Here is a 26,325-nt window from a genome sequence, read left to right as displayed (position 1 = left end):
CTTGGAAGGATCACCTACCTCCTTCCACTCATACACTTTGAGTCAAATCAGTGAGATCCATTCTGCACCCTCCCGCTGTAAGTACTTCTTATGTTCCAAAATAAGTAATGTGTTATACGTACATATTGCACGCAACAATAACTGAAAGAAAATGCTTCTATTTAGTTACAACCGTACTGAATGAAAGGATTACTTTTATGTGAGCTTTCGTATCACGTTATGCTGTTGTAAATCCATGTCATAAAGTATACCAGAGATTTGGATCGACTACTTCATTAATAGAATTTTATCCACCCTCTCTCTCCCTTCCCCCTCTCCAATATACATTGCAAAGACAGAAAGTCAACAGGAAGGCTTGCTCTAAATGTGTAAAAATGTAGTTTAATGCAGATGAGTAGTAAACATATCCTGTAATATTTAAATTCAGTATTATTGGTGTGCTGCTTAACACAGTCATATCAATTAAGTGTCTGAGCATAATGTTACAAACCGACGTGAAGTGGAATGAGCAAGTTAGGACAGTTGTAGAGAAGGTGAGTGTCGTGTTAGGTTTAATGGGAGAATTCTAGGGAAGTGTTAGTCATCTATAAAGGAGACTGCATACACAACACTTCCAAGGCAACCCATCCTTGGTATTGCTTTGAGTCTTTGGGATCCTCAGAAGGTTGTATTAAAGGTAAATATCGAAGAATTCGGAGTGTGCTGCTAGTTTTATTACCGGTAGAGTTGATTGATAAATAAGTGTTACAGAAATACTTTATGAACTTAAATGGTGGGAAGAAGTTGCTCTTTTTGTGAATCATTCTCGAGAAAGTTTAGAGAACCAGTGTTTGCTACTAACTGCAGAACGATTCTACTGCCACTGATGTACATCTCACTTAACAATTGCAAAGACATAATAAGAGAAATCAGGGATCGTATGGAAGCAAACTGTTGTTTTTCCCTCACTCCATTGTGAGGGAAACAGAAAATTACTGACTAGCAGTAGTACAAGATACTCTCCACTATGCACCTTATGGCGGTTTGCAGACTGTGAAAGTAGATGTAGACGCAGAAATAAAGTACACAGTGAAAACACATCACAGTTACATTACAGACTCAAGTGATGATGGCAAGATACTGAAGATAATTGTGACAACACTTAAAAAAAAGAAAAAGAATTCATGACCAAACTCATTCTCTGATTGGTTGTTGCTATAGTATTTATCCCATGAGCAAAGAGCTGTGTGTCAGAGTTAATCCAATTGAGAAGTACCTTGTGGCAACGTACAGATAGTGTTGTTGTCTCTGATTTCAGGTTGAACTGCAAATGCAGCAAAATATCCACCCTTAAAAAATTAAGCAGCCCAACCTTACCCGTACACAAGACTATTGACCATTAAGAAAGTCATCCCTACATTGTTTTGCTAATATCTGTTCTTAACATGTGGTTGTTTGGTACTCTGAATACAAAAAACAGTTTCCGTGTTGCGCTTGAGCTATGTAAACTTGCCTGCCACAACCTACTTCAGCTACCTATGTACCACATATTAGGCCATATTAAAGACACAAATGCTGATGTCTCGTGTGTGGCTTGGAGTAATACCACCAAACTATGAACAGGATTTTCTACTGCAAGAAATCAGAATGTGTTATGTGGTGTTCTGGTTGAAGCATGCTAGGTGTAACATGTGATTATTGACATTTGCAAACACATTTAGTGTCTGCAGTGAAATATGCAGGTGAAGAACTATTCTTTGTAAATATTAAAGGCATGTGTTCTTATTGCACTATTTACACATGTTACAGGAGAGGTGCACATGGGCATGCCAATCTCTTATTGTCTCTGCCACTGAAACAGCATTTCCAGGGATGAAAAATGGTCAGTAAAATCGGTAAAAGTCCATATTTTTCAGATTTTCGGTCCTGGTTACTATTTTTCGGTTTTGGTCTTTGAAGTCATTTTAATGCCACGGCTTTTTTAAAAAAGATTTATGTGATAGGGAAAAAAAGTTTGTAGGCAATAAAGTTTTATGTGATAGATTGATTGAAAAATTAGAAAATGCTGCTAAAAGGCTTTCAGTCATAACTGTGTTAATAGCCTTGTGCACCAAAGAGTCATTCTTGATGTCTGTATTGGGAATGTTATCTGAGCGATGTGAAGTCACTAAAAACATGAAGACATTTGACAAATCTGAGGATGTCATAAATTTCACAAAATTGAAATAATATGTAAACCATATGAAAAAGATCACATAGGTCAAAATTTTTATAAAATTGTCTGAATGTGATTAAATGTTTTGTAGTTACAGTTTCAACAAAGTAAGAAATATATTAATTGTTGAAAGATCCTAAATGTGGTTGCATCTGTGATCAGATGGCTCAGTACCCTTTCAGTCTTTGTTTCGGTTGTTGTTTTAAATTGGTCTACAGAACCTCACCCTCTACCTACTGTTGCCTTCTGTATAGTGATAATTTTGTGTGGCTCAGTGGCCTGGTGGAAGTTGTGGACACCACTTCGGTGACTTGTGTGTCCCTATCCTACTCCTGTTATCTAACCGGGTAAAGTGGCCCTAAATACTGATAGTTAAGTATGGGTTAACATTACTTAGAGATTCAAAAGACTTAATCTTGTTTTCTGTTCAAATGAAATAATTTAGCTCATTGTTAGTAATCATTACATTTTCTTGGACATCGATAATTAAATCATTATCCTTGGGAAAATTTGACAGAGAATGGTATGTACGATTTGTCATAGTAAACTGGTAACATTGTCATTAATGGAAGCTTTCCAGCTGCATGAAAAGTAGTTGACAATACAGAAGGCATATCAAATAGATCACATGATAAAACACTGTGATTGGCATTTAAAATCAATCCACTACCATTTAATTTGAGTGTAAAAGGTTGGTCCGGAGTGCCAAAAGTTGTACATCTAAATGTGAATTGAGAGTCGAATTAAAAGAGTAAATTATACCTTTAGAAAATTGTTTAAGAAATGGATGATACAGGTACATTAAATTCCTAGGACAATCATCTCTCCGAGAATTATTCATAAACAATTCTTTCTCACAGCTGTGCACTCTACTATCTAAAAATACTGCTGATTCTGGGCAAATTAACTTATGACTAGGTTTCCATGTATACAGACCACACTCATTAAGAGATAAATCTTTGATCCTTGCTGATCAGCATATCATTTTCTAGCTGATTCATAACATGAAGGTCTGCTTGTTGTCACATGACAGGGTAAGTATAAAGTTTATGCAATCTGTAGGGATTGGTCTGGATCCAATAGTACACTACTTGAGGAAGCATTTTAACTAGTTTCTAGAGCTGTTCTTAAATTAAGAGCATCATTTCTAGCATTTGATAGACTGTCAGTAATTCACAAAAGCAGTGTTCAGATTAAGTGAGCACTTGCAGGATTTAATCCTTCAAACAACTCGTGGACGGTTGCATTCATATCACCACAAATTATGTTGAAATGTATAATAAATTGCTTTACAATTTGTTCAATAAAACTGTGTGATTAGTAATGGTTTTTTGTGTATTTATTAATACAATTATTTCACTAGATAGGTTAATTGAATTCATACTAGACTGTTGCTCAGTGGCTAAAATTTTGTCTCTAACATCCATTATATCTCGGCTGGTTAAATTACCAAACAGTACAAAGGACACTTATTCAAAAATGAAACCAGGCATGTTTGCACCTAATCAATGTGTTGTGCGGCAGAAGGTTTAAGAAATAGTTAATCTCTTTTTCATCAGTAGCAAATGTGGCCTCCACCTGCATTTTGGCGGTAATCCAGTTGTTATACCAAGACATTCCATTTCCAAAGCTGTGACATTATTCTTGACTGAATGAATTAAATCAATTTGTTTCTTAAAAGAACTGAATTGTTGTTGAATCTCTCTTGGGTTTTATTTAAATACGAGCTTAGATTATCCGTTGAAACTACCATGTCCAGTTGTAGTTCAAACAAGACATCTGCTGTCTGTGGCACTCTTACTGTAGTATTAAAGGAACACATTGACATAGCAAAAATTAGAATTACAGTAAACGTGGTTAATCTGTTCTAAACATTATAAAGTTAAACAATGAATATAATACAAATGCATCTCTTGCAGTAACCTGTGGAATAAAATGTTACACTTGCTCACTTTATTTAATAGTTGCTGTCTATATTTGCACAATACAGTTACATATGCACGTGTCTGAGAAACACATGCTTTGCACTCACTCACACTGCATACCTGTACGAAGATTGTAGGGGCGTCTGGGACGGACTAGGTCACTGGGTGTATCACGATGCTTCGGCCTCAAAGTCTGGACTGCAGCCCTGTGCTGCTCATTTCCTGGATTTAAGAACAGTTGGTCAGTCCCTCAGCTGATCCTCATCGTCATCTCGCGATGCTATAGAAAGTCACTCAGAAATGGTTTTGCATGATTGATATGAAGACAATTAAGTGGAAAGTTAGTTGGAGATTAAAAGTAACTGGTGACAACACCTCTAAGATCTGATACGGCCCTTTCAAAACTTCTTAAACTTTTTGACCCGACTCTTCTTTAACCCTATAACTGCTCTGGACATGTTAACGCGCGTGCCTTTGTACCTGTCCCTGTGTGCTCTGAATGTGTTTACGTGTGCCACCAGTCCTTCTACCTGGTACTCTGAATGTGTCTACGCATGCTTGCTGCTTATGTAGTTCTGTGAACTCGCTCAGTGCATCGATTTCATTCAGGGTGTGTAATTCTTAGTTGTGTTATTTGCATTAGCTTACAAGTCTGTTTAAGTAGTTCACTCATTAAATTTGATTCTTAGTCACTGATTATGCTTATAATGGTGATATAAACTTGAGAATCAACTCTTTTAGCTATGGTCTTGGCACTCCGATCAACTATTGATATCGTGAGAAGATATCTGGAGAAATGATCTAATATGGTCAATAGTATGGTATTTATTTCCATCTTTGGTCTTAGGCAAAGGTCCGACTACATCAGATCCTACCCTTTCGAACGGTTCACTAGTCTCTGGCAGTTCTAGTAATGCTGCCTTAGTTTTCCCCAAATTGTTCCATTTGTTACAATAATCACATAGTGAAACAAACTCAAAAACATCTGGTTTACAACTTGGCTGCCAGTATACCTCAGCCATTTTGATGTTTGTTGCTTTTTTGCCATACTATATCCAGATAACAGTTTCGTCATGATTTGCCCTCTAAGCTCTCTGGAATAGTTTCCTTTACAAGCGACTTTGTACAGCAATCCATCTATTTTGACAAAACATTGATCTTTTTCCAGATTTTGCATTTTTGATCTTCCTCTTGAGCTGCTTTTAACTCTTCTTCATGACTTACTCTTAACACAAACACGTACATTTTGTCTCATACAGGCTCCCAGGTAGATGCTATTTTTCTTGACTTCCGGAAGGCGTTCGATACAGTTCCGCACTGTCGCCTGATAAACAAAGTAAGAGCCTACGGAATATCAGACCAGCTGTGTGGCTGGATTGAAGAGTTTTTAGCAAACAGAACACAGCATGTTGTTATCAACGGAGAGATGTCTACAGACATTAAAGTAACCTCTGGCGTGCCACAGGGGAGTGTTATGGGACCATTGCTTTTCACAATATATATAAATGACCTAGTAGATAGTGTTGGAAGTTCCATGCGGCTTTTCGCGTATGATGCTGTAGTATACAGAGAAGTTGCAGCATTAGAAAATTGTAGCGAAATGCAGGAAGATCTGCAGCGGATAGGCACTTGGTGCAGGGAGTGGCAACTGACCCTTAACATAGACAAATGTAATGTATTGCGAATACATAGAAAGAAGGATCCTTTATTGTATGATTATATGATAGTGGAACAAACACTGGTAGCAGTTACTTCTGTAAAATATCTGGGAGTATGCGTGCGGAACGATTTGAAGTGGAATGATCATATAAAATTAATTGTTGGTAAGGTTGGTACCAGGTTGAGATTCATTGGGAGAGTCCTTAGAAAATGTAGTCCATCAACAAAGGAGGTGGCTTACAAAACACTCGTTCGACCTATACTTGAGTATTGCTCATCAGTGTGGGATCGGTACCAGATCGGGTTGACGGAGGAGATAGAGAAGATCCAAAGAAGAGCGGCGCGTTTCGTAACAGGGTTATTTGGTAACCGTGATAGCGTTACGGAGATGTTTAACAAACTCAAGTGGCAGACTCTGCAAGAGAGGCGCTCTGCATCGCGGTGTAGCTTGCTCGCCAGGTTTCGAGAGGGTGCGTTTCTGGATGAGGTATCGAATATATTGCTTCCCCCTACTTATACCTCCCGAGGAGATCACGAATGTAAAATTAGAGAGATTAGAGCACGCACAGAGGCTTTCAGACAGTCGTTCTTCCCGCGAACCATACGCGACTGGAACAGGGAAGGGAGATAATGACAGTGGCACGTAAAGTGCCCTCCGCCACACACCGTTGGGTGGCTTGCGGAGTATAAATGTAAATGTAAATGTAAATCATGTCAGCATGTATGTGTAGTTTGCCAAGTCAATGAATAACTTTAAACTGAAACAATAACTTTAAACTGAAACTCACTCAGTCTCAAAGCACACCTTGTTAGTCTGGAACTTAGTTCCTTTAAGCTCAATAGCAATTTAAGTGCGGCATTGTCTGTAATCACTGTGATTTCTCTTCCTGTCAAAAAACATCTGTTATGTATTATACCAAAAACCAAAACACAAAGCTCCTTCTCTGTTGTTGTATAACTACATTCTGCTTTGTTAAACTGTCTGGAAGCAAATTATATTGAGCATTCATGGCCATCAATTTTTTTAATACAAAATAGCACCAAGAGCAAAATTTGAAGCATCTATTGAAAGAATGAAGGGCTTGCTGAAACCAGGATCGAGTAACACTGGAGCTGTGGTTAGGGCTGTTTTAAGTTCGCCCATTGCCTTTGTGCGTTCTGTTGACCAATTGAATGTAGTTCCTGTCTTAAGTAGCCATGTCATTGGACATGCTATATTTGCACAACTGGCTATGAGATGCCTACAGAAATTTGCCAATCCCAAGAATGATTGTAATTCCTTTAAATTCTGTCTCTCGGGGAAGTTCTTGACAGCTTCAATTTATTTTGGATCACGACGGATGCCTCCGCTGGTTAACATATCTAAGGTAGTTCACTTGACTTTGTGCAAAGTGACATTTATCTTTTGACAAAGGCAGATTTGCATTTCTTATACACTCAAAAATGACTTGAAATCACTCAGTATGCTGTTTTATGTTTCTACCGAAAATTATTACGCCATCAAGGTATACAAGAGCTTGTGTTAGTGTGAGTCCTCGTAAAACTGAATACATTAGATGCTGAAAGGTGGCTGACACATTGCAAAGTCCAAATGCCATAGCAAATATTTATTCACTCCTGTTGTTGGTAACAAATGAAGTTTTTGCTCGATCTTTCCTTTGGATGCACTGTCAGCTGATGATATCCACTTGTTATATCACAAACCAGAAAAATTTGATGTCTTCCCAAGGAATTCAGAGTTTCTACCAGGTTTGGTAAGGGCTAAATGTCTAGTGTGGTTACTGCATTCAGAGCTTTGTAGTCCATGCAAAAATGGACCTGTGGTTCTCCGTAAACAGATTTCTTTTTAACAGTGATGACAGTGAACACCATAGCAGATCTGCAGGATGTCTTGGTTCTATAATTACGGCTTCCAGTTGTTCTTTAACTATTTATTCTACCAGCTCTTTTTGATTGAATGGTATTCTGTAAGGTTTCTGAGTGATTGGTGCTGCATTTCTAATAGGTATACAATGCTGATCCAGATGAGTAACAGGTAAATCTGAATGTTCTCAGAAAACATCTGCATACTCCAATAAAACAAGTGCTAAAATCTTCTGCTCTTGAACTGTTAAATGTTCTATCTTCTGCCAAATCTTATTCTTTGGTTCATTATTAATTTTGACTCCTGTTGTGCAACTTTTCAGTACTACTCCAAAAGTGTGGCTTTATAACTGCGACATTTGTAATCACTTTTATTTATGCTCAACATTTCAGCAACTTTCACTCCTCATAGCAATATAATGTTTTTATGGCTCATGTTAGTTATTGTTATTGTGACTCTAGCTACTTTCTGTCCTGCCATTGTAGCCATGCCTACACTTCTGAAATCATAACAATGCATTTTATCCAGTAACTCATATTTATCCAACTGTTCGGTCGATAACAGAGTGCCTTCATTGCATCAGGGTGACTTGACTTCAACATAGATTGTTTTTCCTGCTCCCTGAGGAGTTTGCTGAGGCTGATTAATTTCTACATTGACTCAGAGGGTTTGAACTGATGCGTCAGTCAGGTTGATAGAGCCCATGATGTCAGTGTTGCTGCTCCTTTTAGTACCATGTGAAGAATGATTTCTTAGGCCATAATTTCTTCAACCTAATCTGCTCCTTTTGTGTGCGACAAATATTTCTGCCCTGTTTGCAGACAAGAAATCAAATCCAAGTACACCAGCTTAACAAGTTTCATTGTTTGAAACTACTTGCATTCTTGCTGTGTATTTTTCTTGGCCTAAATATAAATTTGTATCAATCTTTCCATAGTTACACACCTTGACCCACGCACCTTTAGTGGTGGCGGTCTTAACTTATCCTTTTTGTCAATGTAACATCACATTCATTAGTGATATCTGTGCTCTTTTATCAGTAAGTAGCTACTTTTGTCAGTGTATTACCTGTGCTCGTGTATCAGTAAGTAGCTTGGTCTGTTGTCCATGATACACAGTAGCTTGATCTGTCGTCCATGATATACAGCACCATCAGAAATTCATTGTCGATCTGATTTTTGGTGGAGCCAACAGGAATCACTGTCTTGGGCAAGGGGGGGGGGGGGATGGTGTGGTGGTACATATGTCCCTAAACTTGGTTAACGATCCAAGTCGTCTGTTGCTCGCATCACCTTTTCTTTTATTGAGGCGATCTCTCGATATGTGGCCCAGCATCCCACAATTGTAGCAAATTTGTTTCTCCTTACAGTCTTTACCTTTATGACCAGGTTTGTTATATCTGTAATAGTCTGCATTTGTGTTGAATAAATGACACTCTTCTTTTTGCATATCATTTGGCCATCATAATGCTTTGATGAAGCCAACAGCTCCTTCTAAAGTGGTCTTACACTGTGCCAGTCTGACTGCTTTTCCTACTTGCTTGCCTACAACCTTTGGCTTCAAACAGCTGAAAGTGGTTCTCATTCTCCTATGTTTTGTGTGTTAATGTTTTTAACTCCGTTGGCAAACTCCTTGATAGATTCATCTCTTCACATCCACAGTCCATGTAGTTGCTCTGTGCAGAATCTGATAGCATTTTCCCACTTGAATCTCTGAACAACTGTCACTTTGAATTCATTGTAGTTTTTTTTTGACTTCATGCAAGTGGGCTCTGTGGTACTGAAATTTTGTGTGGCTCCCTGAATTCTTAATTTAGGATCTGCTAATCTATCTGAATCGGTTCACGAATCCAACAAGGCAGTCCCTTCAAGTTTACAGAAGAATACTTTCACATCTTCCTTGGGTTTACAGCTAAACACTAGTGCTAAAGGCAATGATGAGGAATTCCTCATGGGCCAGCACTGCAAGAGCTGTCATTTGACGAGTCAAGTGGAAGACTGCACTCACTTCAACTGTGTCTAAACATTGAATCTCTTTTCTCAAATTGTTTACAACAGTTTGCAGATTGACCATGTTACTTGTGTTAGATTCTGCTGTACATTGATGTGCACCAACAAAATCACTCTATTACAGCAAAAGTTTTACAGATCCATCGCTGCCTTTCATATTGTAGCCAAATCTGATTAGACTAACATGAGTTCCAGCATTGGATGACACCGTGTTGTCAGATGGTATCCATCCTGCTGCTGCTTCGCCATGGATATGTGACAGGAACCCAGAAGTTCTCAGAACTTTACACATTGCTGCATCTCCTCAGGTCTGTAGGATTTCTGTAATTGAACCCCGTGCTGACACCACTTCTATAAGGCGATTATGAGTTTTGTGTCCTTGGCCAATGGCTTGCCTTTGGTATTTGTAAGGAATATTGCAGGCATTGTGTCTATGTGGCACAGAAATACACAAAATGTGGCTTTTAACCATCACCACTTTATTTCTGTAAAAAATTTATAATAATATGATTGCTCATTGACCTGTCATAACTGCCTCTGATGTTTTGCCATGAACAAATCCATTGTGAACTACAAAAGACCTAAATTCCACATTGAAACCAGTTGCTTTGGAAACAGTTTTGCCCAGGTGGCCAGCGATGCAACGCGACTACTGCGTGCATGGAGATGCTCTGCGGCCAGTGTATAGTGACACTGCAATTCATCAACATTCCAAGATAGCACCAGCTCACACTTGTACTCACATGAGGTGGCTGCATCCAAACCTGTAAGACTCACATGTGGTTGTGTCATAGAAAAAATATATATAAAATCTCAAAAAAAAAAAAAAAAGAACACCTGTCAGACATTATAGATAAGTGAGCATATGAAGAAACAATCCATATTGCTAGGACCACTCATATTGTCGACTGAAATGAAGTTCTAATTCACATTATTAATCAAACAGCAGCTACAAACTGACAGGAAAAAACCACAGATATGGAATTCTCTGTCTGGTGCTTCCTTGCCACATGTGTTATTTTGGTTTTATAAGAGTTGCGTGCACACACAGATGCAAACTATGATCTTGCCAATCTTACATTCCCTACATTCTGAGCCTTTTTACTGTATTTCCTATAATTTTTCGTATTATGTTCTCATCCATTAATATGAGCAAGAATTGTAACTGTGCAAAACTTCAGATTTGAGGTTTCATGATAAATACATGTATTTGATTTCAGTGTTTCCAAAGTGCTGTCTGTATGTCAGTCTCTGAGTGTGTCTGCCCCTCTCTGTGTCTGATTGTAGTTCGTGATCTTATCTGGTTAATTGTGATTTTTAAGTTATCCGTGCCGTTTTTTAAAAGAAATTTTTCTAAAAATAATAATATGGAGGTGACATTTGTACATTGTAGTGGCCTGGTAGTTCACAGCTGTGTAGGGGGTCATTCCTCCTCAAATCATCCAGAAATTTTAGGAAATGACACCCATTGTCATGCAAATCCATGAAATTTTGGTAATGGAAGTTTACCTAGATATATTCATTTTCCAAAATGTAAATGTTGCAGGTCAATTCCTTTTTCAATTATGATAAAAAGAAGTTGTATAGATTCAGGAATTCAGGCTTTCATAGACAAGCTCTTTTATAATTTAAAAATGCAATAGTTTCTACAGCTTTTGCAGTAGAAGCTTGGTATTTTTAGTTAAAGAGGAAGGTTTATATTTTTATAGTTTTGCTTCTTGTAGTGAATATCCATCATCTACATCTCAGAAAAAATTGTAAATAATTTCTTTTAAACAAAATTCATGCATGGACATTATAATTTTTTAAGGTAGTGCCCCCTCATAGATACCCTTTAAAAATTTACAGTATAATTATAAATATTCCATTATGTCACATAAAAAGAATCAGTTGGTAGACATAATGGTAAGTTTGAAAAACAACATTATTGTAAAAGAAATATTGAAGTTGCTAATTCATGACTACCATGTCACTACTAAATTGCTGAAGTTGGTTACACTGGATTTCCCTAGGAACACATAATATCTAAGAACACACTGTTTTATTGCAACTACGTGTTGTATCCATAGTCAGTTATTAGTTAAAAATTCAATTGTTGCAGTTTTTAACTATTCATTCCAAAAAAAAAGTCAGCCCCCTAATGTTACAATAATAATGTGAAATACTTTTGTAATGAAACAATGGGATAGAAAGATTTTTCATTATTTAATTACTTTTCAGGTTACACGAATCATCTTTTGAATAATTTACAACAAATATTGGTTTTATGACTGAAGCAGTATGGAAAGTACAAGTAGGCAGTGTTTTCTTGGAGAGTATCTGCAAGATATATTTGATAATGCCCTGACTTATATGAATGAACTGACCAGTGAAGAACAAGAACTTTTATTATGGTGAAGCAACAGTCATTCACATTGTGATTTAAGTGTTTCATGTGTGTGTGTGTTAAACGCAAAGACAGGTACCTGCACAAATTCTCTCTGCATAAGAAAATTTGCTGTGATTCCTTCAGGTGCCAAAAATGATCTGTTTCATCTGGATTGCGTGAAATTAGTTTAGAAAAGACAAAAGACCTTCAAAATGGGAGGCTTTGGGATTATACCTGGGGAGAAAACAGACTATATAAATGACAGTAATGTGAAGGTGCAGACTCCTGAAAAATCTGTGCTCAGTACTAGCTTAGGAGTATCTCCTGCAATGCTGCATTCAATTGCTCGACATAGTCAGTATGCAGCGGCCAAACGAAAATTGGGATCAGCAGCCGGGGCTCTGAAAACTAAAATTTCTCATACATATCAAGTTGAGCTGGCTGGTGATGCAAGCACTATCCCTGACAGTGATTTAAAAGAACTGGAAGAAAAGGCAAAACATCATGATGAACTCGTGGACAAAATCAAACAGAAAATTGAATATGCAAATAATCGTGAAAAAATTCAGTTACTTACTCTTGTGCTGCCAGCTCGGTCTCGACAGAAAGTCAGTTCCAAATTTCAGGTTTCTGTATATTTGGTACGACAAGCGAGAGCTCTTTTAATGGGGAAGGGTATTTTATTGATGGCTAAGCAAAAAAGAGGAAAGACATTGCCACATGATAAGTAAAGAGTTTTTATTTGGATGACGAAAACACAAGAATAATGCCTGAGGAAAAAAGACAAAGTGAATACCAGCAAAAATACCTATGAACAAAAGCGTCTTGTTTTAAGTAATTTAACTGAACTGTATTTTCTCTGTCCTGACATATGCATCAGAATCCTTGGTTATGGAAGGAAGAGAGGAAAGCAAAGTACAAGCTAGTGAGATGAAATTCTTGAGAAACAGTATTGTAGTGACAAAGATATACAGGTTAAGAAATGAGAGGCTCAGAGAGTTAATGAAGGTGGAACCATTACAGGAGGAAATAGAGAAATCAAGGCTGAGATGGTATGGACACATTAAGAGAATGGAGAAAAGGGTACCCAGGAGGATACACGAGATGAAACTGGAAGGAAGGAGACCAAGAGGAAGACCTAGAGACAGACGGCTGAAAGGAGTAGAGGAATGCATCCAGAAGAAAGGAGAGGACCGGACCAAGGTGAAGATGGAGAGATGGTGGCAAGACAGAAGACGATGGAGAGGCCTATGCTCCAGACAGACCCGGCCAAAGACTGGAAACTGTCCAAGATGATGATGATGATTCTCTCCATAAAAAAAAGTATCCTGAAGACAAAGTAGGATTCTAAAAATTTGCTTCTCTTTGACAAAATAGTGTATACTTGCAGGATCATCAGAAACACATACCGTATGTGTGTGCATTTACCACCAAAATGTTAAATTACCTCTAAATTCCATTTCTATTGAAGAAACATACCAAGATCTAATTAAAATAATAACTTGTGATATAAATAACCGAGACACTATGCTTCGTCTCTGTGAAAAATGCCCCACCAGTTCATTGCTTCAATCCCACTTAGAAAACGAAATAGAAGACCAAGATCCTAATGAGATGGTTCAGTACAGTCAACTGGTATCAACCGATAGAATGGCTTTGTGTTCAAATCACTCCTCTATCAGAATTCTGTGACACACTAAGAATATTGAAAAAATTGCCCCACACTCTTTTATTTCTCAATCACAATCTGATTATCTGAAAATGAAGAAGGAAAATCTCAATTTTGTTGTTCAAGCTGAAGTACAGGGGTACCATTGGAACAGTGGCAGCTGCACTCTTCACACTGTCCATATATATCACAAAAAGGACAAACAGTTGCATGCTAAAAGTATTTGTATGTTTCTGATGACCTAGAATATGATGTTGCCTTGGTGTACCAACTCAGAAGACTGTATTGAATTTTGTTAAGTGTGAATTTTCAGAAATTCGTCTTGCATATTTAGAATATTTCACTGATGGTTGTGCTGCACAATACAAAAATAGTAAGAATTTCAGAAATATCTGCTACCATGAATACGACTTCAACATAAAGTGCAGCTGGTCCTTTTTTACTACCACCCATGGCAGCTCTCCTTGTGATGGTATTGGTGGCACTGTTAAAAGACTTGTCACAAAAACAAGTTTGCAAAGAGTTTATAAAGAATAAATACTTACAGCTTCACAGGTATTTGAATTCTGTCGCAAGAATCTGCAAGACATTTCAGTTCTCTCTGTTTCAAAAGGTGAAATGGTACAAGTCAGACATTATCTTTCTCATTGCTTCACAAGTGCAGAAACAATTCCTCGAACACGATCTATGCATCACATTGTACCAATATTACCAGCCAAGATTGAAGCAAAAAGGCTGAGCTGCTATACGGATTTTATTATCGCGCATAATTTCTCAGATGCACTTCCGCCACTAATGCCAGAATGCACTGTGCAGCCTAACTGCTGTGTTGCATGTGCATATGACTCTTCTTGGTATTTAGCAATTGTTGAGGAGATGATTTGTGAAGGAAATGTTACAGTAAGGTTCATGCATCCTCATGGACCATTCCCGTCCTTCTGTTGGCCTCATAATGATGTTTCTTTCTCTCTTCTTCTGTGTGAAGTTGATATCACCACAGCAATAGGCTGTACTTATTCTCTGAGCAAAGAGTCCTCAAAGTTGGTGGAAGAAAAGTGTTTCTCATACAAAAAAATATTATCTAAACATCAAAGTGTCTTGTCACGTGTGTAGTTCCAAATCAACTTGAATGCAGATTGCAGGACCAGCTTTTTATGCAATATTGACAATATTAGCTTTTGCCAAATGCATAAATATTATAAACAAAATGCTATGTATTTTTACATTGAGTTAATTTGGTTATGGCAGAGGTAAGAAAGTGTTCATAAGCTTTGTAATGTACTAGTTGCCCTATATTTTATAATGTGTAATTTTGTTTCATATATTGCAATTTTTGTTCAGTTTGGATATTGTTATGTGTACTTATGTTGTTAATGTTTCTTGAGTAGTAATCGTACTTCTCTCCAGTATATATATATATATATATATATATATATATATATATATATATATATATCCATTAATTTTTCAAAACTGATTTTTTTGTGTGAAAAAACTTTATTATTTGTAGATCACTTTCTAATTTTTTCAGTGTTTTCCAGAGGGGGTCAATTGTCAAAAATATTTTTTTCTAATTTAACAATAAAATTAAATAAAATTAATTTATAAAAATTTAATTGGACAATTCTAACACACTTTCAGAAACTACACGTCTGAAAGGATATCCAGGGAAAAAACTGTCAGCATACCATTCTTTGTTTAAAAACTGCAGCCAATTTTCAAATTTTTACAGTTTGATTTGAAGTAACACATTGCATCAAACTTTCAGCAATTGCTACCAACAGAATGTATATAAGGCAATAAAAATTGGCAAAAGTTCATAATATTAGGTACAAAAGCAGTACACAAAATCTCAGTTGACAACTAGATAGTGGGTGTAATGGCCTGGATGACTTTACATGGAATGACCCTAGACAGGGTGCGAACTATACTGGAATGTCGGCAGGGTGGAGCCCTATACCAGCATGAAACATTTGATCTGGAAATACTCAGTAAATTTTACCGTAGGATTTTAATAGACACTCCACTTATAAATCTCTCTCTCTCTCTCTCTCTCTCTCTCTCTCTCTCTCTCTCTCTGATGTAGCTGTCTTTATATATTTTTTTTGGTTAAATGGGTTCCTTCCATCTAAAATATGGGAAAATGTGCTGTTTAGACAATCCTGGATGTAACAGTGATGATGTAATTTCATCCTTTGGAGCTACACCATCATTTCTGCTTCATTCTGCTAAACAAGCTGCTTCAAGGATAGTTAATGTGGTATTTCAAAATGATTAGAGAGAACTTTGGTGACTGTCCAGCGTGTGAAAAAAACCTTTTGAGGCAATGTTTCCTGGAAGTGTTCCTTCTAAGTTCACACTTTCAAGACAAAGGCAAGATATTTAGTATGTGATGCTTTAACTCCAGAAAAATAAATAAATAAATAAATAAAAATGGTGAATGGTATTGGATGAGCACATTTCTATCTTCCTTTTAACAGAACTGTGAATGCAGATTCAAAGAAAGAGCTTCAGACTTTAGTTAAATACTGGTTTGATAAATGAGTATGATGTGACATCTAGACACTTTCTTCATTGGTAAAGCCACTGTGGGTGATCTTTACTCCAAATGAAATGAAGTCTTGGATAATGCACAGCTTTCTTGTTCGAAGGTATTGATGATGGGTTGTGATGGATCCAGTGTTAACAAAACTGTGAATTGTCTTATGAATGATTCTCTTATTCTGTTAAGAAGAAAACAGTTGATTGATATTGGCATGTGTAACATACACATCATCCATAATGTATTCAAAAAAGGATTATCAGACTTTGGTGAAAGTGCTTCGGACATGATTGTGTTCCTCTCTAATTTTTTTTATTGCCAAACATCTTGTTGGGAAGATTTTGAAAAAAACTCAATCGAGTATGGAACTTCTCGGCCATTGGTTTATGAAATATGTTTCCTGTAGATGGCTGACATCAGAACCAGTTGGAGAGAGACTTTTAGAATAATGGTCAACTGTTGAAAAATATGTTCCTCAGTTCATACCCTAGCACAAATCAAGCTGATGAATTCTTTGAAATACAAAAATATTTTTAAACTATTAAGTGACAAAACTACCAAAGTAGAAATTGTAATGTTATTGGATAGATTTAAAAAATCTATTCACCAACTGGTGGCAAATTGAGACACACACAAAGGAAGGTCATAATTATACAAAAGAAGGCTATACTTACACAAGCTTTCAGAGCCACTGGCTCTGAAAGCTTGCACAAGTTTTACCTTCTGTAGTGTGTGTGTTCTTCTGCCGTCACTTGATGAGTAGATTTTTTATCTATCTAATTATATTATATTGTCAAAAATTGATTATTTTTGTCATTAAAGTAGAAATTACGTTTGCTTGTGCAAATGCTCATACATGTTAAATATTCTTTCAGAAGAGGAGGGATCCTTTAATGCATCTAATCTATAATGAGTCCACAAACCATTTCAGAACACCCACAAATCAATTATTGTTAGGGCTACTCCATAGTGTCTGGAAGCATTTTGTAATAAATGTTACTGACCATTGAAAAACAGACAGAAAGTGACTATCTCAAGAAGATAAGTGCACAAAAAAGACCCTATATTCCCATGCAGGCTAGAAAACACTGTGTGTCTGCTTGAGCACATATTTTGGAAAAGTCGTCTTTGGATAAATTTGTGTTGTGGTACATTCAATGTTTGCATCCTGCAAAGGCGATGAAATAAGGATGTTACTAAAACTTAGTGAAATTAGCTGCAGTTTTTCCGTTTTTCCAGTTGAGCACAATGAACATGCACTAGTTGATGAATGGGAACTATTGACATTACAGGAAGAAAGTTAGGTAGGGATAAGAACCCAGTCGATATTTACTGCAGTCAGTTTTTTGAAAAGACATATACCTCTGGAAAAAAAAGAAATATGCTACTGCTACGAAAATTGTGAAGGCTGCACTTGCACTTTTGCACATCAACGCAGATGTAGAAAGGTGATTGTCATTCTTTGGGAACATCTTGAATGAAGACACTGCAAATATGTGTGATAGAACATTGGATGCTTGTTTGGCTGTAAGGTGCTGTAATGAATTTGTTTGAGCAGTAAGTTCACTGTATAGTTATCACTCAGAAATTTCTTCAGTTGGAACGCACTGCTCATATCAGACAACAGCAGTACTGAAAAGACAAGAAGAGAGCGGCTGGAGGAAAAACTGTGGAAACAAGAACAACACGATAAAGAAAAATTGTTGCAAGCAAGTACAGAGGTTAACTTCTCATAGTCGTGTAGAATATTTTAAAAGACACCATATTCACCATTGACAGTAGACGTTATTTATTTCACAATTGCAATTTCGGCCTTTGGGCCATTTTCACGCAGTATTGCAAAAGATTTTGCTTCCAACATAAGATTAAACAGCCAATCGGTTGCCACAAACAGTAGGTATATTGGCCTAGGTTTTGACACCTGCTAGGAGTATCTTCATCAGAATAAATGTTACTAAATCCTATAAAATAATACATAGGAAATGAGGTATGCCCAAAAACAAGATGACAGTTTTCATGATGCACAAAGGTTACTTTTGTAAAATTACATTGCTAAAAAGCAAGAGAATTTGGAGCAGCGAAGCTCCTGTCAAAAGTAAAATATAACATTCTATCCTTTGCCATGTGTGCCCAGCTGAGAATGACATCAGACTGATAGGCCCAGTGGCTTAAGTTGCTGCCACAAAAACAATAAGAGTTGTGCCACCTGTTAGGCATGGGTAGTAATGTGCCCATTTGAAACATGATAGGCCATTGTACCTACCGTTTATCTGTGACCGGTTGACTTTTAATCCTGTGTTAAAACTGATATATGGTTGCTGAATAACAGCAATGTTCAAAATTTTGCTTCATTGCATGTCAGACTTTAAAATCCCGTGACAGGTATACATGTCATTGTCAAAAATAATCCTTTTCACTGTAGAAATACAGTAACATCAACAATGTTAACATCGATAACAGTTCATGTAATTTACATCATTTCACATTGTTTAGAGCTTGGCATTTGTTTGATGTTACTCTCTCTGTAAGTAAATATGGGGCATGGTGCAAAGGCACCGAAGAAACTGAAGGAGGAAGAAAAGGAGAAAATATTGACTGCTGATGGATAATTGGATGCTGTAAATGAGTCGTTAAAAGAGCAATAAATAAAAGTGGTTCAGCAGGAATTAGTCTGGCCCAAGCAATGTTGCAGAATGCCGCAAAATTTGTGGAACAGGAAGTGAGAAAATTAAAGGCATAGAAAATGTGGAGGAGGCATTGAGTCACAGAAAGACACAATGAAAAGACTGCTGAACATTTAAGCTTTTGGACAAAAAAAAAAATCCTCCCTCAGAAATAGAAAACATGCACACGCACATTCATGTTTTGTTCTTTGTTTTACAGCCTCTTTTTTTTGTATAGTCATACTTTACAGGTTGCGTAGGTTAATACCGTCTTTTGCGACTGTAATAAAACTATATGGATGCATGAGTTCATCTTGATGGGCTATGAATCCACCAGCTTCAGTGTAGATGCTTAACTACATTCGACCTGTGGGAATCTGAAAATAGTGGACATGGAGGACATGGATGGGTCTGCGGATAGGTGGTGCTCAGTGGGAGTGTGGTCAGCAGGCTGGTGTGCCTAGGTAGTCAGTGCAATTGCAATAAACAGTTGTGTCCAAATGGCACAGTGGTTTATGCAACTGTCTAGTAAGCAGATCCCACATTTGAGTCCCGGTCCAGTTCAAATTTCACTCATCCCTGCTGTTTCCACATAAAGTTCTGATGTAGCTGACATCAGTAATTCCTTTTCTTTCTCCCCCCTCTACCTTCAGTTCACATGATGCATACTAAAAGTCTTATTGAGACCAAACATATTGTCCTTTATTTCAAAGCATATTCCATGGTCACTGTTAACAATATATCTCTTCTTACAATTTTGTCTGTTAGTCATGAACAGTTCGCTTGTTTTCGTTTACTACTATAAACAGTCTGGAATCCTAACCGGTGAGTTTGAAATCCCTCTGAATGGCATAGAACTCAATGACAGCTACTAGACAGCACTGCTGTTGTCAATGCAGTGCTGACTACAGAGACAAGCTTTTTGTGCCAGTCTATCAGTGCCAGTGGCTGCCCTTTAAAGCCAGCAGTGTCACAGCTCTGCAGTCAGTTGCGATTTCTCTGCACTACTGTATTGATCTCACTGAATGTTGTTGTCTTGTTTCCGAATTAGCTGCATCTCAGGTTTCAATCTGGGCTTGGTTTCTTGACTTATTATTCTGCTATGTCATCTCCATTGTTTTGTCATTCTCTAATTGTGTTGTCCACTTCTTTACTTTCAGGCGACTTGCTGTGATGCCCTCATCTTCTGGTTCTCGAGTCATTCCAGGTCTTGTCAGATTCTGGTGGCTATGAACAGTGTTAAATGTTTGTTCCAGTGGTCACTGAAGATCCTTTGAAATAAAGCAAAATGGATTTGATCTTAATAAGACTGTTATCACTGTCACAAAAGACAGTATTAACCTATATAACACCCACATTCAAACAAGCACAATTCAGACACTTGCCCATTGTATCTGGTCATTGTGGCCCGACTGCAACTGTGTCTAATGTGAGCAGCAATCTGTGGTGAGTAGGACTTGGGGAGTAAGGAGGAGGCATGCGGCAAGGAGGGGTAGGGATAAGGATAGCAGGGCATGGGTGGGGGAAAATTGATGGGCTGTTTGTGAGAGGGATCAGGACAAGGCTGCTAGGTGCAGAGTGATGAGGCTGTGCGGGAGGGGTGGGGGTGGGGGGGGGGAGGGCAAGAGAGGATTTCCCCCATCACCCATTCCAGATCCTTCCACACACAAATGTAGTTGCAGTCTGCAGTCAGGCCACATGTGTGCTAGTTGCTCTTATGTGAATGGTTTGTGTGTTTTCTAGTTCTGAAGGAGGAGGACTCTTTTTTTCCTTAAAGCTTAAATGTTTAGCAGTCTTTTCATTATGCCTGTCTGTAACTCAGTGCCGCCTCCTATGTGGTGGGTAGCAATCTGTCCTTTTCACAACATTATTGTTATTCCATCCTGGACTCTCCATTGTTTGACGACATATATGAGGCACAGAAACCAGTTGATAAGCAAAAATGCCATTTTATAAAAACATTTTTTTTTTCAAAGAAGCACAAGCAAATTTGGTTTTGATGAACTGAATTTGAAAGAAAAAAATAGCCAGATGATTTTCCACATTGCATTTAAAAATTAAAAATTGTAAATATTTTGTTTGTATTATTCTGGAAATGGTTTTGCATAGCTGCACTTTAAAGATTTTTCTAATTTTAGGTATATTTGTGCTGAATAAGTGCTTGTCATTATTATTTTTATTATAATAAAATGAAATAATTTTCCTGATTGTTTTTTGTTATTGTTACATGCAATTTTGTTATAGTTTTATATGTTGATTCAGTTTAAGCAATAAATAGGTGTGAGTGAGCTGGATGTGGGGGATGGTGGAGACCAGATTGAAAAAAAGTGTTTTTAATCCTACTTTCTGTCAAGAAGCTTTAGTCGGTGTTTAGGCTGTTTTGTATGTCCAAATAAATAAAGTCAGTTTCTGGTATGAAAATGGTCAGCACGCCAGTAATTTCAGTAATTTTAGGCATGCTTCCATACCTACATTTTAGAAATGAGAGTTTATTGTGTCAATGCAGGGCATCAAATGCTTTATGCCGTATTATCAGTACTGTTGCAGCTTTCTTTGAAAACTGGCCTGATATACTTCGCAAAACTATTTTCCATTTTATTACATATGTTTCTTCAATAATGAAATGTATCACATAGATAAGAAATGGACCAAGCGTTTCCTAGGACTGCTTACAGAAGTAAACCTAACCTTTGTTGCAGTTTATTTGATGTCTGCACACTTTTGATCTAAGAGCATACTATAATTATTACTGTGTGTGTGTGTGTGTGTGTGTGTGTGTGTGTGTGTGTGTGTGTGTTTTTTTTTTTTTTTTTTTGCAGAGAAATATTATGAGTGGTCAATATAGGCAGAGGCTGAAATGTTTGTTTAGAAAAGTCAGTTAAGCCTTATTGCATGTCAGAATTTCTCGGTGACTTGCCTATGCTGTATTAATTTTTCTATTTGGTGTTCTTTTTTGTAAGATTGTTGTAAATTTAATATTCAGTTGCTGAAATTTGGTTTATAAGTGACTAGGAGGATGCAAAATGACTTAGACAAAAAATAGGGAATTTTATAATTTCCAATTTTTTCGTATTTCACTCAGTGAAGTGACCCAATATATCACACTCGTAACTTACTAGTGATAGTGGCTAGAGTTAACATCGCTTATTCACCTATCCTGGTGACATTTTTCCACTGTTTCTGTGCATTGTTGAGTGACAGGCCAATAACTTTCTCATACTTGACCAACTGGATTTGGGAGATCATTGGCATTAATGGAATTGTGTCCATTGGAAATATTCATGTTTCTTGTTGATCAGTGCAATTCGTATGTTGGTATGTATTTCCTTTCCTGTCTCTCAAGTTTTCTCACTCACAGCAATATTTTAGGAAATACCATAAAAACAGGTGGAAAGCATATCCTTTAAAAGTTGTGAATTAATTCAGTGGGCAATTCATAAATCCTCCTATATCAGCATAAACTCAAACTACTTTTTAAGTGATTGTGTGTGTGTTCCATACAATTACAGTGGTATTAAAATCACAAAAGACAGGTCAGTACTTACACTCAAGAGGTGCAAGTTTCAGTACTGCCTATATAACTGCATAAAAATTGATCATAGCTTTTGGAAAAAAAAATGTTCCTTCTCAAGAGAGGAAAGAAAAATTGATTGTGGTAGGTGGCAAGGGATGGGGGATGTTACTCAAAACCTAGGGAAGATGTAATTGCCTGTTATGGGGAGGAAGGGAATATAGGACAAAGGAAAAGACAACAGAGAGAGTAGGAAGGAGGTTGTAATTAGTGCATTAGTGAATTTGAGCAAAGAGAGGGAATGAGAACCAAACATGGAATATGAGAAGAAGTGGATCAAATAATGCAACTTAACTGTAATTAGTAGAAAACAAGGAAAAGAAAGGGGGAAAGGTGCATGGAAATGTGAGAGGGGGATAGAATACAAACAAGTAAATAATGAAATAAGATAAAATACTAACAAACATGAACATAGGAATGGAAGGGGGGTGTAGGCTAATGGAGGTTGCATCCTGTAAGTATCAGGGTGAAAGGATTTATTGGAGAGCAAGTTCTCATCTCTGGAGTTTTGAATACTGGGTCTTGGTTGAGAAGATCCAAATGGCCCATGTGCTATAGCATGCACTCAGCTTGCTTAAATCATGCTGTAGTGCAGGTGGATACTTAACCTCTCTAAGGCAGACAGTTCTTATATGTCTATTCATGGGTTCTGCCAATTTGGTGATCCCTAATGAAAGCTGTGGAGTGAACAGTATCAACAGTTAAATATTGTGTGTAGTTTCACTTGTCTTCTTCAGTGTTATACAATTTGTTAGTGATGGGGCTTGAGTATGTGGCAGTTGATGGTTTCACGGGGCACATTTTACAGCAAGCATGTTTGCAGGGGGTTGGAACCTTGGGGAAGAATGATATTCTGAGAATATCAAGCGATATGAGGTGATGGTTTAGAATTTAGAATGGCAAGGGAAGTGCCCTTTGGTTGCTACGGGGAAAGATACATTTGTGTACTTGATTTGAGAGGTTTATTTGTGTACTTGATTTGAGAGGTTTATATGGCAGACAGAGTAATGTATTGAAGTATTCAAGGTCTAGAGAATACAGTGTAATGTCAGGTCTTCTTTTCAAACATTTAGAAGTAGGAAGAATTGACTCTGCTGTCATATTGCTCCCTCTTCTCCCTAATGTACATTTTTTTCTCCTTGGCTTCTATTGATCATTCTTTAATTACGATATTGATTCTGCTTTCAGCTCTCTCTCTAATATGTGTAACCAATTCCTCTTTCCTGCCTGTAGAAGAAACTTATTCTGAAAGCTAGAAGTGCTGTGATTTATAGTTATGTCTTTCTGCTACCACGATTGCCACTGAGAGTAGTGCTCGCTGAATATAGACTCTGGTCAATCTTGTCATCTGCATTTTTAATTGAATTTTCCTTTTCATACTGTTACAGCTGTGTAATATTTATATTCAATGTTATTGGGAAGATACTATTTTTTTATTTTCTGTGATAGGATACTGATATTATTTCTTTTAAACAGGCCTAGAGTTGGGTGAACTTCTGCACGATGAACTGTTTGGTTTATTTGAAGCAATGTCGGCAATTGAAATGATGGATCCCAAAATGGATGCTGGCATGTTATGCAATAGAGGAAACAAAACAGCGCTAAATTTTGACCAGGCTGTAAAGGTAGAAACATTATTTATTTATGTTTATCTGTTATTAATTTTCCTCATGTAGTAAGATATAACAGTATCTTAAATAGCCACACTGTACACCGCATACAGCTAACAATTTTTTATTTGTTTTGTTTGTTGAAACACTGTCATATCACTGAAGGTAAAACAGTGTTACTGACAGTAGCTTGCATGGTTATGTTGTTAAAGTAACTATATATATTCTCTTGTTGTAACACTTGCTTCCTACAGTGAATGCCATGGTATGTTGTTAATACATGATGGCTGTTGACAGTCAACACTAAGGAAAGACATTGCAATTAACTGAAGTAAAATGATTGTTCTGGTTTGTTTTTTAAAAACCATGAGTGTTGGATGTGTATTACACATAAGCATTTATTGCTGGATAGGGGGCAGAAAATGGGTACTATGATTGCAGAGGGGGTGAGATTTTGGAAATTTCATAGTAGTCAGTGATGCTTTGGAACAACATACGATGTGGAAGAACTCTAATGATGCTAGAATCACAGTCTTAGTCATGTAGATATGTTTTCTGCAAGTACAAAATAATTTTAAACTTAGAATAAATAAAAAATACACCCACTACACAAAAAGGGGGATAAGATGAATGTTAATAATTATAGAGGGATCTCGCTACTACCAGTAGGATACAAAATTTTGTCAAGGAAATTACTTCAAATCGTGGAGCCAGTTCTGGATAAAAAAATAGGTGAATATCAAGCAGGTTTTAGACAAGGTAGATCCTGTGTTGAACAAATATTTAACCTGAAAACACTAATTCGTTACAGAATCTCAAGAGGCCAGAGATTTGCAATAGTATTTGTAGATTTCAAAAAAGCATACGACTCGGTAGATAGAGAAACATTACTGAAAGTATTGGAAGAATTTGGGGTCGATAAGAAAACAATTCAAATTATCAAACAGACGCTAACAAACAGTAAGGCCAAAGTTAAATTTATGGGTGAAATTTCAAGGAAGTTCGAAATTAAAACAGGTGTTAGACAAGGTGATGGTTTATCCCCAATCCTCTTCAACTGCGTACTGGAAAAGATATTGAGAATATGGAAAGAAGAACTCAAAGGCACCAAGAATGACATCAGAATTGGAACAAAAAAAGAAAAAATAGAAGTGGACTGTTTAGCTTTTGCAGACGATCTGGCAATAATTACAGAAAACGAAGAAATAGCTCAGAACTACTTGGAGAAACTACAAGAAGTTTCGGCCAGAGCTGGACTGCAGATTTCATTTGAAAAAACCGTGTATATGTCTAATCATAGAAATAACAAGAAAAATCTTATTACTAAATACGGCAATATTAAGAGAGTAGAAAAATTTAAGTATTTAGGTGAAATAATTCAAGTGAATGGTTTAGACAAGAGTGCAAACCAGGCGAGAGCAAGGAAAATGGAATTTGCTTTTCAAAAAACCAAAGACATATATAACAAAAAAAAACATTTTGATTCAAGCTAAATTAAGACATTATAAAACTGTCATTAGACCAGAATGCCTGTATGCATCGGAGTGCCTAACTCTTAACAAAAAGGGGGAAATAGAAAACATGGAAAAGAAAGAAAGGAAAATTTTGAGAAAAATATTAGGACCGAGAAAGATTGGAGAAGAGTACAAGCTAAAGAGTAATAAGGAAATATACAAAACTATTGAGAAAGTGAGTGAGGCAATGCGTAAACGCAGACTAACGTTTTATGGTCACCTGTCGAGGATGGATGGAAACAGACTAACAAGAAAAGTGTTTGAACATAGTAACAGGAACGAAAAAACCAACAATAAATGGATACAGATGGTGAAAAAGGATTTGGCCTATTTTAATGTCACCCGTGAGTCAATCAGGGACAGGGAAAAGTTTAGACAAATAGTGAACGAAATTAAGTGTTTTCCAGAAGAAATGAAACTAAAGAATAATAACAGGAAATGGTCGGAAGAGCGGAGGAGGAACCACTCGAAAATGATGAGGAAATATTGGGAAGAGAGAAAAAAAGATCAAAAAGCCGGGCAAGTGAATTGTTGAACGTGGTCCAAAGATGGCCGAAATCGAAAGAAGAAGAAGAAGAAAAAATTAACAATGGTTGAAGTTTAATGTCCTATAACACAATTTCTTTAGAGACTAAACTTTAGCTTAGTTGTGCAAAAAAGAAGGATGGAGCTGACTGTGAGCTGTTATGGCAATGTTGCATTCATTTGAGGGATTTAGGGGAAATCATAGGTGGGAT

The 26,325-nt window shown here is 37.0% G+C and overlaps 1 protein-coding gene across 1 annotated transcript in view; it reads left to right on the top strand.

The window, feature by feature from the left end:
• The window catches only part of LOC126191361 (N-alpha-acetyltransferase 35, NatC auxiliary subunit), a 130,739-nt gene that overhangs the window by 33,200 nt on the left and 71,214 nt on the right, over positions 1 to 26,325 (top strand). Inside the window, exon 3 of the mRNA XM_049932210.1 lies at positions 23,941 to 24,089. Coding sequence (XP_049788167.1) covers positions 23,941 to 24,089 — 149 coding nt within the window. The remainder of the gene's footprint in view (positions 1 to 23,940; positions 24,090 to 26,325) is intronic.

The sequence above is a fragment of the Schistocerca cancellata genome, chromosome 6 (assembly GCF_023864275.1).
Source record: "Schistocerca cancellata isolate TAMUIC-IGC-003103 chromosome 6, iqSchCanc2.1, whole genome shotgun sequence".
Classification (NCBI taxonomy): Eukaryota; Metazoa; Arthropoda; class Insecta; order Orthoptera; family Acrididae; genus Schistocerca; species Schistocerca cancellata.
The sequence above is the reverse complement of the archived record's forward strand: the minus strand, read 5'-3'. Positions and strand labels throughout refer to the sequence as shown.